The sequence below is a fragment of the Meriones unguiculatus genome, chromosome 19 (genome assembly GCF_030254825.1).
Source record: "Meriones unguiculatus strain TT.TT164.6M chromosome 19, Bangor_MerUng_6.1, whole genome shotgun sequence".
In the NCBI taxonomy this organism is placed as follows: domain Eukaryota; kingdom Metazoa; phylum Chordata; class Mammalia; order Rodentia; family Muridae; genus Meriones; species Meriones unguiculatus.
This window is the reverse complement of record NC_083366.1, coordinates 38887629-38899199: the sequence shown is the minus strand read 5'-3', so window position 1 is coordinate 38899199 and position 11571 is coordinate 38887629. Positions and strand designations below refer to the sequence as shown.

Here is an 11571-nt window from a genome sequence, read left to right as displayed (position 1 = left end):
CATGATGGTGGGCAGAAGACATTTAAACGTAAGTGCCAACAGCATTCAACAAAAACTGATTTTAGATTGACACGATGTTTAGAATTCTGGGTGTCTTGGAACAACTCTACTAATGTGAAAGAAAAAGAAATTCTAAACCCTATTGTCACTGGAGAATGTACTTTTGCTGATGAGTTCTTAATCAAAATAGGATGTTATAGCTATTGAGCCTGCCTGGGTTTCAATAAACAATGAAAAGGCAGAGACACTATCTCTTCTATTTGGAAAGAGAAACCGCTGGGAAATGGATATGGGATGCAGATTAAAGTCTCAAGACTTACTAATGGCAGATACACTTAGAATGCAAGTATTTCACTCGCATTTTTAGGGATTTTAGAATTTACTCCAAATTACTCTCCCTTTTTTTGTCCTGATAGTTACTGGTACTAAAACAATCACTGGAGAGAACATAAAGAAGCAGGAGCCCAAGAATCCAACCAAAAGGCAGAGTAGACACAAGGCAAAGTATCTCCTCAGCCAGTCAGAAACCTTCCGAATAGAGGGATTACATCTATAAAGGATTAACCGAGTCCCACGAGATCCCACACAAGACGGCAACAAAAGACAATGTATGACTTTGCATGACTGCTTATCAACATCCATGTCTAATGGATGGGAGGAAACGGAAATGAAACCTCATCTTTCCCAACAGACTGAGTTTTTCAGGCACTAACCTTTCCCTTCTACATGAGATAATGAAACTTGCATAGTTCAATACTTTCTTCCAGGACACCTAAAACCTTCAGTTATTCCTAAATTAGTTACTAGTAATCTATGGCCATTTTTAAAGACACAGTCTCATCTAGCCCCACCCATCCTTGAACTTTTCATGTAACTGGAGATGGCTTTGGAAAACTAATCCTTCTACTCGGAGATTATGTGTTTGAACTACCATGCCGAGCCAGCATTGTGACCATGTTTAAGCTTATATTTTTATTTCATTTTAAGCTTTCGTGTTTATTTGCTCAAGAAATTTACCCTGGCCCATTTCTTTTTTCTTTTTTTTTTTTTTTTTTTCATGCTCTGTAAAGCATTTTTAACTGTTTAAATTATCATGCATTGCAAGCATTTTTAACTGTTTAAATTATCATGCAAAGCAATTGGTTTCTTTATGGTGTCTTCGTGCATATATGTCATACTTTATTCTAATTTACCCCCCTCCTCTGCTGCCCAGACCCCTTTGTAGGTTACAGCTATGTTGCTGTTAGGGCTGAAGATGGAGCTCAGTTGTAGAACTGTTCAGCATGCTGGTGGCTCTGGTGTTATGTAGTACTATACATTTAATCATGGGAGGCCTATGAGAGAAAGAAATGCAAAAGGGACTTCATGACCAGTTATTTAAATAAGAAAGAGGACTCTTTTATGAAGCTGATATTAAAGTTCAGAGTAAAAAGGTGGGGAAAAAAAGCTCTGTTATACTGAGAATTTTTTTTTTTAAATTATAAAGTGAGAAAAGGAGCAAGCATTGGACAGTCCCCAGCTCTTTGCTGGAGGGCACCAATAAGGAATCAATGCCCTGAAATCTAAAACCATTTGCAGTAGTGGCTTTCCAATCACCCAAATTATTCTGGGTTATGGGACCTGTCCATATTCCATTTGCATAAGTATTAAAATCCGTTGCTCTACTATCAGTTGTCAAATGCTGTCTTTCCTTTCCTATGTGTTTTCAAACAATTAATGTTTTCCCTGTGCAGAAAAGAACTAGAAAAAGCATTCTAAAATATTTCAATTCTTTGATGAGACCTAAGATAGAAGGATCAAGACAAAAAGCAAATTTGTATCTTACTGAGGAAATTTGGATTTAATTTCGAGACACTCAACTCTCTCTAAAGTTCATCCAATCACAAAAAGGCACGGTGCTTGGCTGTTATGAGAGCACACTGTAAATCCAGATTAAGCCTTTCCTCTGCCATTTATTAGGCGACTTGACCCAGATGAAGAGCTGTGCCTCCTACTGCTTAACACACTCACGCTCTCAACAAAGGTAACACTAAATGAAGCTGTTTCAAGAAAACACATAGAAAATGCTGCTGCTGTGGAAAACAGCAACACGGTAGCTGCTTGCAAGCAAAAGTATGAGCCGTTTCCCAGTGAAGCTGCATTTATGCAGGAGAAGAACACAGCATAGGCCTCCAGATAAGAGTTAGCTCTCTTGCTTCCCACAGATAGACTGCAATGGACAGAGCTAACGGCAGCATCTTTTCCGGATTCATTCTCCTGGGCTTCTCCAACAGGCCTCAGCTGGAAACAGCCCTCTTCGTGGTCATTCTTGTCATCTATTTCTTGAGCTTCCTGGGCAACAGTACCATCATCCTGCTGTCTGTGGTAGACCTTCACCTCCACACCCCCATGTATTTCTTCCTTTCTAACCTCTCCTTCATGGATCTGTGTCTGACTACTTGCACTGTCCCTCAGACGCTGTTCAACTTCAAGGGTAAGGACAAGACCATCACGTACGGTGGCTGTGTGACCCAGCTGTTTATTGCCCTGGGACTCGGGGGAGTGGAGTGTGTTCTCTTATCGGTGATGGCTTACGACCGCTACGCCGCTGTCTGCCGCCCGCTCCACTACATGGTGATAATGCATCCACAGCTCTGCTTGCAGCTGGTTATAACCGCCTGGCTCACGGGCTTCGGTAACTCCGTGGTACAGACAGTACTGACCATGACTCTCCCCCTCTGCGGCAGAAACCAGCTGGACCATTTCTTCTGTGAAGTTCCAGTGATGCTGAAACTAGCCTGCACCAACACCTTCATTAACGAGGCTGAGCTCTTCGCTGTCAGCGTCTTTTTCTTGGTGGTACCCCTCTCGCTCATCTTAGTGTCCTATGGCCACATTACCCGTGCAGTTCTGAAGATAAAGTCGGCCCAGGGGAGGCGCAAGGCGTTTGGAACCTGCGGCTCGCACCTTCTGGTGGTGATCATCTTCTTCGGCACACTCATCTCCATGTACCTCCAGCCTCCCTCCAGTTACTCACAAGACGTGAACAAAAGCATCGCACTTTTCTACACTCTGGTGACTCCTCTGCTGAATCCCCTGATTTACACGCTGAGGAACAAGGAAGTCAAAAGCGCGCTCAGGAGAATGGTGGGAAGAACCGCAGATTCAAGAAAGAGTTAACTCAAGGCTTCCGGTCCTCAACCCTTGAGCTTTGGGAGACTTCTGTGTATCTAAAAACTAGTTTCAATTTACGCTAATAAGCCTTCACGAATCATTTAAGGAACCAAGCACTGTTTTGAGAACTCAGTTGGGTTGATAGATGAAGAAATGATTAGAGACAGATGATAGGTAGATAATCTAAGTCTTGTTACTATGGAATAAACCTTACAGAGAGAATATAAGTAAGATAAGGTAACCTAAATTGGATATATATTAGAGTGCCACGTGGAATGAATAAATAATAAGCACATATAATTTCTGTATAACCATGTGGGTGTTTTTCTTAGAAATGAAGTCTAACGTGTTATGGTACATGCTTGTAATCCCAGCATTAGGCATTACATATCAGGAGGACCATTAAGTCCAAAGCCAGCCTTTGGCTATAGAGTGAGTATCAAGCTGGTCAAGGATACACAGTAATCCTATCTTTTAAAAAATGCAATCTGCTGGGTAAACCTCAAAGCAAAAATTTGAGTGAAATGCTATCTGTTTTAAATTAAAATTTTAATGACCGTGAATTAACTTATAATTTCTTAAAACAATATTTAGGTTTGTGTTTGTATATCTGTATATGAATGACTGTTTTCACAAAATCCAAATTTAATAAAAAGCTAAAAATATTTTAACTAACCAATGATTTTAACATTTATTTAGACATTTTGTGCATGTTAATACAGTATATACTGAAACTGTAAAAATTAAGCAAAAGACACAATCAAATTATCTGGAAAACTCAGGGTGCTTATAAATTCTTGAATGTTTCTTATTTTGACAACAGTGAGTTTGAAGGTTTGCTATTACTACATTAATTAAATGATGGAACAAAGCTTTCATTGTATCAATTAAAATCAATTAGCACATTGTTGAGTGAATTCTGTAATGATTTTTGCCTCTATACTAAATAACTTTTGATGACTTCTTTTTTTTTTAGTGTACAATACAAAAGAATGATTTATTTTAATGATAATTTGTTGGACTTTTCTTTACATCTATAACAACTAGTTTCATTGAAAACATTGGTTTATGATACAAAAGTTTCATAGAAAAAATATTTTGCAAGACCTTTAGTGGATGCCAGATCATATTTAGTACCACGCCTGAAGCGATGGCAAGATTTTGGATGAAAATATAACTTTGACATTTTCAGTGTCATCTGATATAAACAGGAATTAAATTTCAAACCTAGCAATTCCACTGATTTTTTTTTTCATTTCTGGGATAAAATGTTTCCATAGTTCTGTACCTCACTTTTTTAATTGGATTATTTGGTTTATTGGTGTTTAACTTCAGTTCTTTATATATTCTGCATATTAGCCCTTTATATATTCTGCGTATTAGGGTTGGGGAAGATCCTTTCCCAGTCTATAGGCTGTCATTTTGTTCTGATGACAGTGTCCTTTGCTTTACAGAAGCTTTTCAGTTTCATGAGGTCCCATTTATTAATGGTTGATCTTAGAGCCTATGCTGTTGGTGTTCTGTTCAGGAAGTTGTCTCATGGGCCAATGAGGTCAAGGTTCTTCCCCACTTTTTCTTCTAACAGATTTAGAGTGTCTGGTTTTATGTTGAGGTCTTTGATCCACTTGGACTTTAATGTTGTGTAGGGTAATAAATATGGGTCTATTTTCATTTTTCTACATGTAGACATCCTGTTAGACCAACACCATTTGTTGAAGATGCTCTCTTTTTTCCATTGTATGGTTTTGGCTTCTGTGTCAAAAATTAAGTTTCCATAGGTGTGTGCGTTTACTTCTGGGTCTTCAATTCAATTCCATTGGTCCACCAGTTCTGTTTCTATGCCAGTACAGAGCTAAACAGAGAATTCTCAACAGAGGAATATCAAATGACAGAGATACACTTAAAGAGATGCTCAACATCCTTAGTCATTTGGGAAACGACCCTGAGATTTTAACTCACACCCATCAGAATGGCTAAGATCAAAAACTCAAGGGATGATCCATGCTGGAGAGGATGTGGAGAAAGGGCAACCCTCCTCCATTGCTGGTGGGAATGTAACCTTGTACAATGACTTTGGAAATCAATCTGGCGCTTCCTCAAAAAATTAGGAATAGTGCTATTCCAATAATCCAATATCCAGCTATACCACTCCTAGGCATATTCCCAAAAGATGCCCCACCATTCGATATGGACATTTGCTTGTAGCAACTCTATACATAATAGCAGAATCTGGATACAACCTAGGTCTCCCTCAACAGAGGAATGGATGCAGAAAGTGTGGTACATTTACACAATGGAATACTATTCAGCAATTAAAAAAAAAATCATGAAATTTTTAGGCAAATGGTGGGAACTAGAAAAAATCATCCTGAGCAAGGTAACCCAGAAGCAGAAAGACACATATGATATATATATTCACTTTTAAATAGATATTAGCCATATAATAATATAGGATAAACATACTAAAATCTATAGCCCTAAAGAAGGTAAACAACAAGGAGGACCCTAGGGAAGGTGCCTAATCTTCACTCAGAAGGGCAAACGGATAGACATTGGAAGTAGGAAAAGACAAGGAACAGGACAGGAGCCTTCCACAGAAGACCTCTGAAAGACTCTACCCACCAGGTTATCGAAAGTGATACTGAGACACCTAGCCAAACTTTGGGCAGAGTACCGGAATCCTTATGGAAGCAGAGGGCAACAGAAAGACCTGGAAGGGACAGGAACTCCACAAAGAGAACAACAGAGGCAAAATGCCTGGGCCCATGGAGGCCTGCAGAGACTGATACTCCAACTAAGGACCATGCAGGGAGAGGACCTAGATCCCTGTTCAAAGGAAGCCCATTGGCTGCTCAGTTTCCAAGTGGGTTCCCTAGTAAGGGGTACAGGGTGCTGTCTCTGACATGAACTCAGTGACCAGCTCTTTGATCACCTCCCCCTGGGGGGTGCAGTCTTGCCAGGCCACAGAGGAAGTTGTTGCAGCCAGCCTTAATGAGCTAGGGTCAGATAGAAGGGGAGAAGGTCCTCCCTATCAGGAGACTAAGGAAAGAGCATAGGGGGGAGAAGAGGGAGGGAGGGTGGGACAGGAAGGAGACAAGGGGGGGGGCTGCAGCAGAGATACAGAGTGAATAAATCATAATAAATAAATATATAAATAAATTTAAATTTTTAAAAAGTTTCTATGGAAAGATTGCTGCCATCTACACTGTCTGATTATGTTGGCACAACACAGAGTTTTTATTTCCTTCTTTGTTTGTTGTTGTTATGGTGCAGTTGTTTGTCTGTTTGTTTCTTTGCTTGTTTTTGAGACAGGGTATAACTATGTAGCTCTGGTTGGCCTGAAACTCAATACATAGACCAGGGTGGTTTCAAACCCACGGAGATTCCACCTACCTCTGATCCCTGAGTACTAGAATTAAAGGTTTGCTCCCACACCTGGCCATAAATTTTATTTCTGAAAGTCTGTGCTCTGTATGTATGTCCTGAAGCATGTGACATCATCCTATATGTAGCATAGACACATAATAGCAGGGAGAAACTGCCCCTCCCCATCCTGTCCTTGTGCCTTCTTTGCATTTATGTGGTCTGCTAGGCATCTTTTCCAAAACTCTACAGATGAATGTGTGACAGCTGAAGATTTGTTGTGGGTGGTACCCTTTCTCCATCAATTTCTTCATCCCCCAAAATGGTCTCTCTGGTAACTCTTATATTTTTAGTCCAACTATTCTTGAGCCTGTGTTGCCATCCTTTACTCAACCTAACTAAGAGACACTTAGTTTGAGGATCTTTTGCGTTGCCTTTACATTGGTGCTTTGGAGCATTGCATTGCTGTAAATTTGATACTTCTGCTTTGCTTTTGCCCACAAACATATTTTTCAGTCTTAGCTCATTACTTAACACACACTATAGCTGTATATTTTGTAATTCAGGGTGTACCCATAAAACCAGAACAAATTTTCTTCGTAGTGTAACCTACAAGAAGATTGATTTTTATTGTACAAGCTCAGCATACAGTCTTTCTTGTTTTTTCACTAAGACCATAGCTATCACCTTCTAACTTAAAAGTACTTTGTAACTTATCTTTAGCAAGTCTCTTTTTCACACTTTTAGTTTGAGTACTCTTGAACTTTGAGACAATAAGTAAATAAAATAGTGGTAGCTTAAAGACAAGTACTACAGTAATCTGTCAGTCTATCCCATAACCAATGAAACTACTAAGTGACCAAAGAATTGGTATGACACAGAGAGTGTATGTGGTTGTGGTGGTTTGAATATGTATGGCCCCTACAGACTCATGCGTTTGAATGCTTGACCCATAGGAAGTAGCACTATCAGGAGGTGTGGCCTCATTGAAGTAGGTGTGGCCTTTTTGGAGGAAGTGTGTCACTTTGAAGGTGGGCTTTGAGGTCTTATATATGCTCAAGCTATGCCCAGTGACAAAGTCTCCTTTTGCTGCCTTTGGATCAAGATGTAGAACTTTCAGCATCTTCTCCAACACCATGTCTGCCTGCGCACTGCCATGTTTCCTGCCATGATGATAATGGACTAAGCCTCAGAAACTGTGAGCCAGCCCCAATTAAGTGTTTTCCTTTATAAGAGTTGCTGTGCTCATGGTGTCTCTTCACAGTAATAAAATCCAAACTAAGGCAGTACTAAACAAAGGTTGATTCACATGCAAAGTGGGACACCATGAGACTCAAAAAGATGTCATCGCTACTGATAGTAGCACCAAACTGAAAACCTCTGGATTGTTTGCTTTCACAGCTTTTCCATTAATACTTTTTAATATAAAAACTAAAATGATAGAATACAACCTGAATGTGAATTGAACACTGGCGTTGGTCCAGACAAATTGTCCTTGCCGTGAGAATACAAATCAGCACAGTACCATATAATTTTAGATTAACAGATTGAAAAGTCTTCAAAGAGTGGAGAAAGTCCCCCTGCTTGCACTCAAAGCAGCAGATCCAACTGGAGTCTGTCAAGTTTCAAAGCCTGGAGTTCCTTGAAAATGTCTGTTAGATATCTGGAAGACTGGAGCATTCTTCCTTTTTACTCTGTTGCAACACCCTTCCTTCACTTCCCTCTCTAGGACATGCTCTCCCAAAAGACCAACAGCTAGACCTAAGAGCCATAACAATACCTAACTGGTTAAACTTACAGAGACTCAAGTAAACCCTGATTGGCTAGGTGATGCAAATAAAGGCATAAAATTAGGACCAATCAAAAACAAGCTGTCAAACATCAGCAAGTACAGAAAGAGAGAGAGCCTTTAAACATGAGAGTTCTCTTAGGGACCACTGCTCCTTCCCTTTCTCCACTTCCTCCACCTTGGAGTGGAAACGAGGAAAGCAGGAAAAAGTCCAGGAAGCCTATGACTTCCTATCAATTGCCACCAAACAAAAGCACCATGTTGAGCCCTGAAATTTGTAGTCCTTTCTTCATTGTAGCTGCCTTCACTAAAGCCTTGAACTCATCCTCCTATCTCTATCTTCCAGGTGCTGGGATTACAGGCATGAGCTGCTATATCTAAATTGTTCCATGCCTTTCTAGTGCTGTCAGCAATCTTGGTATTCCTTGGCAGAGAGACACAACATTCCAATTTTTTTATTCTCATGTGACATTCTGGCCATCTACGTAGCTCTGTGTCTCTGTATTCTTGAAGGACCAATTACACTGTATAAGGGCCTTTTACATCAAATATGCACTCAACTGATTACATATGCAAAGATATAGTCTCCAAATGAGGCTGATTTATTGGTACAATATCTTTTTGGATAATGACATTCAAACCACAACAGGAAGTTTTACTCTTGGCCTCTCCATTTCTTTCTACAAAAGGAAAGTATCTTTATCATTCAGAAGCACTAAGAACAGTTTTGTTGTTTGTCTCCAGTAATGTTTTTCTGTTTTTAATTTCATTTATTTCTAGTCTAAATTGGTTTGTTTGTTTGTTCTACTTTGGATTTCAGTTGCTCTTCTTTTTCTAGTTTCCTAAGATAAAATTTTACACTGTTGATTTTAGGTCTTTTTTCTTTTCTAGTGATGCATCCATATTTTCCCCTGTAAGCACTGCTTTCACAGCATCCCAGAAATTTAGATAAATTATATTCACTAAGCTCAACTATGTTTCACCTTTCTCTTCACATTTCTTGTTTAGCATGGATGTTATTAAGAAGTATAGTTTAAAGCTAGAGAGATCATTCAGTAGTTAAGAGCTTTATCTGCTCTTCCAGAGGACCAGGATTCAGTTTCTGGCATCCATGTCAGGCAGCTCTTACAACTGTAACTATCATTTCATATATACATATATATATATAAACTATAATACAGACATACACACATATATACATATATGTATATATGTAAAAATATGTGTGTATATGTGTGTACATATATATGTATATATGTATATGCATATATATGTATATATGTGTGTGTCTGTATTATAGATATATACATATACATATGTGTATATACATATGTATATATGTGTGTGTATGTCTGTATTATAGATTAATATATAACCATGTGGGGCTTCTTCAGTCATTTTTCTTTTATTAGGTTCCAGTTCGCACTCTTTGTGTATAATTTTAGAATTCATATCATATTGCTTCTATTTCTTTAATTTATGAAAGGATGTTTATAGTTGAGAATATGAACTATCTCCATACATGTCTCATATGAAATTTAACAGAATTCATAGTCTCATATTCTTGGATAAAGTACCCTATAGCCCTCAGTGTGCCACAGTCAATTGACAGTGCTGTGGAATTCAGCTGTGTCCTAACTGATCTTCTGCCTTCTAGATATCAAGTATTGTGAGTAATCTTGGTTGTCAGCTTGACTGTATGGACAGACACATAGAATGCGAGTAAAGAAAACTCAGGGTATGTCAATAAGGATACTTTCAGAGAAGATTGACGTATCGGTCAGTAAAGAGGCACTCTGCTGTGGGCAGCACTGTCCAGCAGTCTAGGGGCTTGGGTGAGTCAATGAAATAGAAGGAAAGATTTCATATTCAAGCATTCTTGGCCTTCTATTGCCACACTTTTATAAGAGCTGCCACAGGCTCCATACATGTCTGATTCCAGAACCTTCAGCCGCTGAACAAAATCTTCCTGGGTCTTCCAGATCTTCCTCTTCAGGTTGGGATTTCATTATAGGTCCCTCTTGATCTCTACCAGTTTGCATTCCTCCTTTTCAGGTAGTCATTGTGAAATTTCACAGCCTCTAATCTTCTGAGGCAATCAAATAAATTCCTCCTCATAACCATAAATATCCTCTGTTTCTATTCATCTGGAGAACTTTAGTACAGACGGGTAACCATCAGCAAAAAAAGACATCTAACCATAATATCTAACTACAATAGTGGATTCACCAATTTCATCTTACAGTTTAAACAATGTTTTCCTGTGTACTTTAAAACACAAGATTATTTTGTAATAATCTTTTTGTATATTTTATAATATATTTTATAAATATTTTATAATCTTTGTTGTCAGGTGCATGCACGCCAAGGGTTGTTAGGTCTTCTCTTGTATTTAACCTTTGTATCAGTTTACCAAGTTTCTCGTTATTGCTGGTAATTTTTTATGCTTTGGAATCTTCTCTATCTAAAATTAGTACTCACTAGAACTATATACTTCTATTTCTGTATTCATAATCACTATGGGATATTTATAGATAATATATTTGAGCCTTATCTTTTGATTCCTCTTGGCAACCTTGATATGTTCATTAGCATATTTATATCATTGGGGCTTAAAGTTATTATTCACACAGTTAAATAAATATCTATTGTATTTGCTAACGTTTTGTTCTCACTGCCCTGGTCATTGTTTTGTATTTGTTTTCTACTCTGATTTTGCCTTGTATTTTTTAATTGTACATTTTATGTATCATGACACTTACTTTTCCTGAATTGAACTAATAAAATAATAAATCTTAGGTAGCCGCCCCAAAGTGTGCATTACTCATCTACATATAATTTAAATATGTTTTAAAAAAAAACAGTTTCACAGATATCAAGTGTCTCTTTTTTTTTGAAGATTTATTTATTATTTATACAGTATTCTGTCTGTATGTGTGCCTGTGCAACAGAAGAGAGAGCACCAGCTCTCACTATATATAGATCGTCATGAGCCACCATGTGGTTGCTGGAAAATGAACTCAGGACCTTTGGAAGAACAACCAGTATTCTTAACTTCTGGGCCATCTCTCCAGCACCCCAAATGTCTTATAATAACAAAATATTTCTAATTCTTCCTTGTTGTCCCTTAAGTCATTGCTATAATTCATTCCACATATACATCAGCATACATAAAATGTATGCTGTTTATGTGAGTAATCTTGGTTGTCAGCTTGACTGTATGGACATACATGTTATGTATAGATAAAAGAATGAGCTGTTGCTAG

General features: G+C 38.4%; 1 protein-coding gene across 1 annotated transcript; it reads left to right on the top strand.

Annotated features, from left to right (window-relative positions):
* The first annotated feature begins 2214 nt into the window (after nucleotides 1-2214).
* Nucleotides 2215-3159, top strand: LOC110556163 (putative olfactory receptor 2B8). The gene has a single exon (XM_021649816.1). It carries the CDS (start codon nucleotides 2215-2217, stop codon nucleotides 3157-3159), a length of 945 nt encoding a protein of 314 aa, XP_021505491.1.
* The last annotated feature ends 8412 nt before the right edge of the window (nucleotides 3160-11571 follow it).

What these genes read in the sequence shown, in the direction of transcription:
- LOC110556163 (XM_021649816.1), top strand. Translation starts at nt 2,215, where the DNA reads ATGGACAGAGCTAACGGCAGCATCTTTTCCGGATTCATTCTCCTGGGC.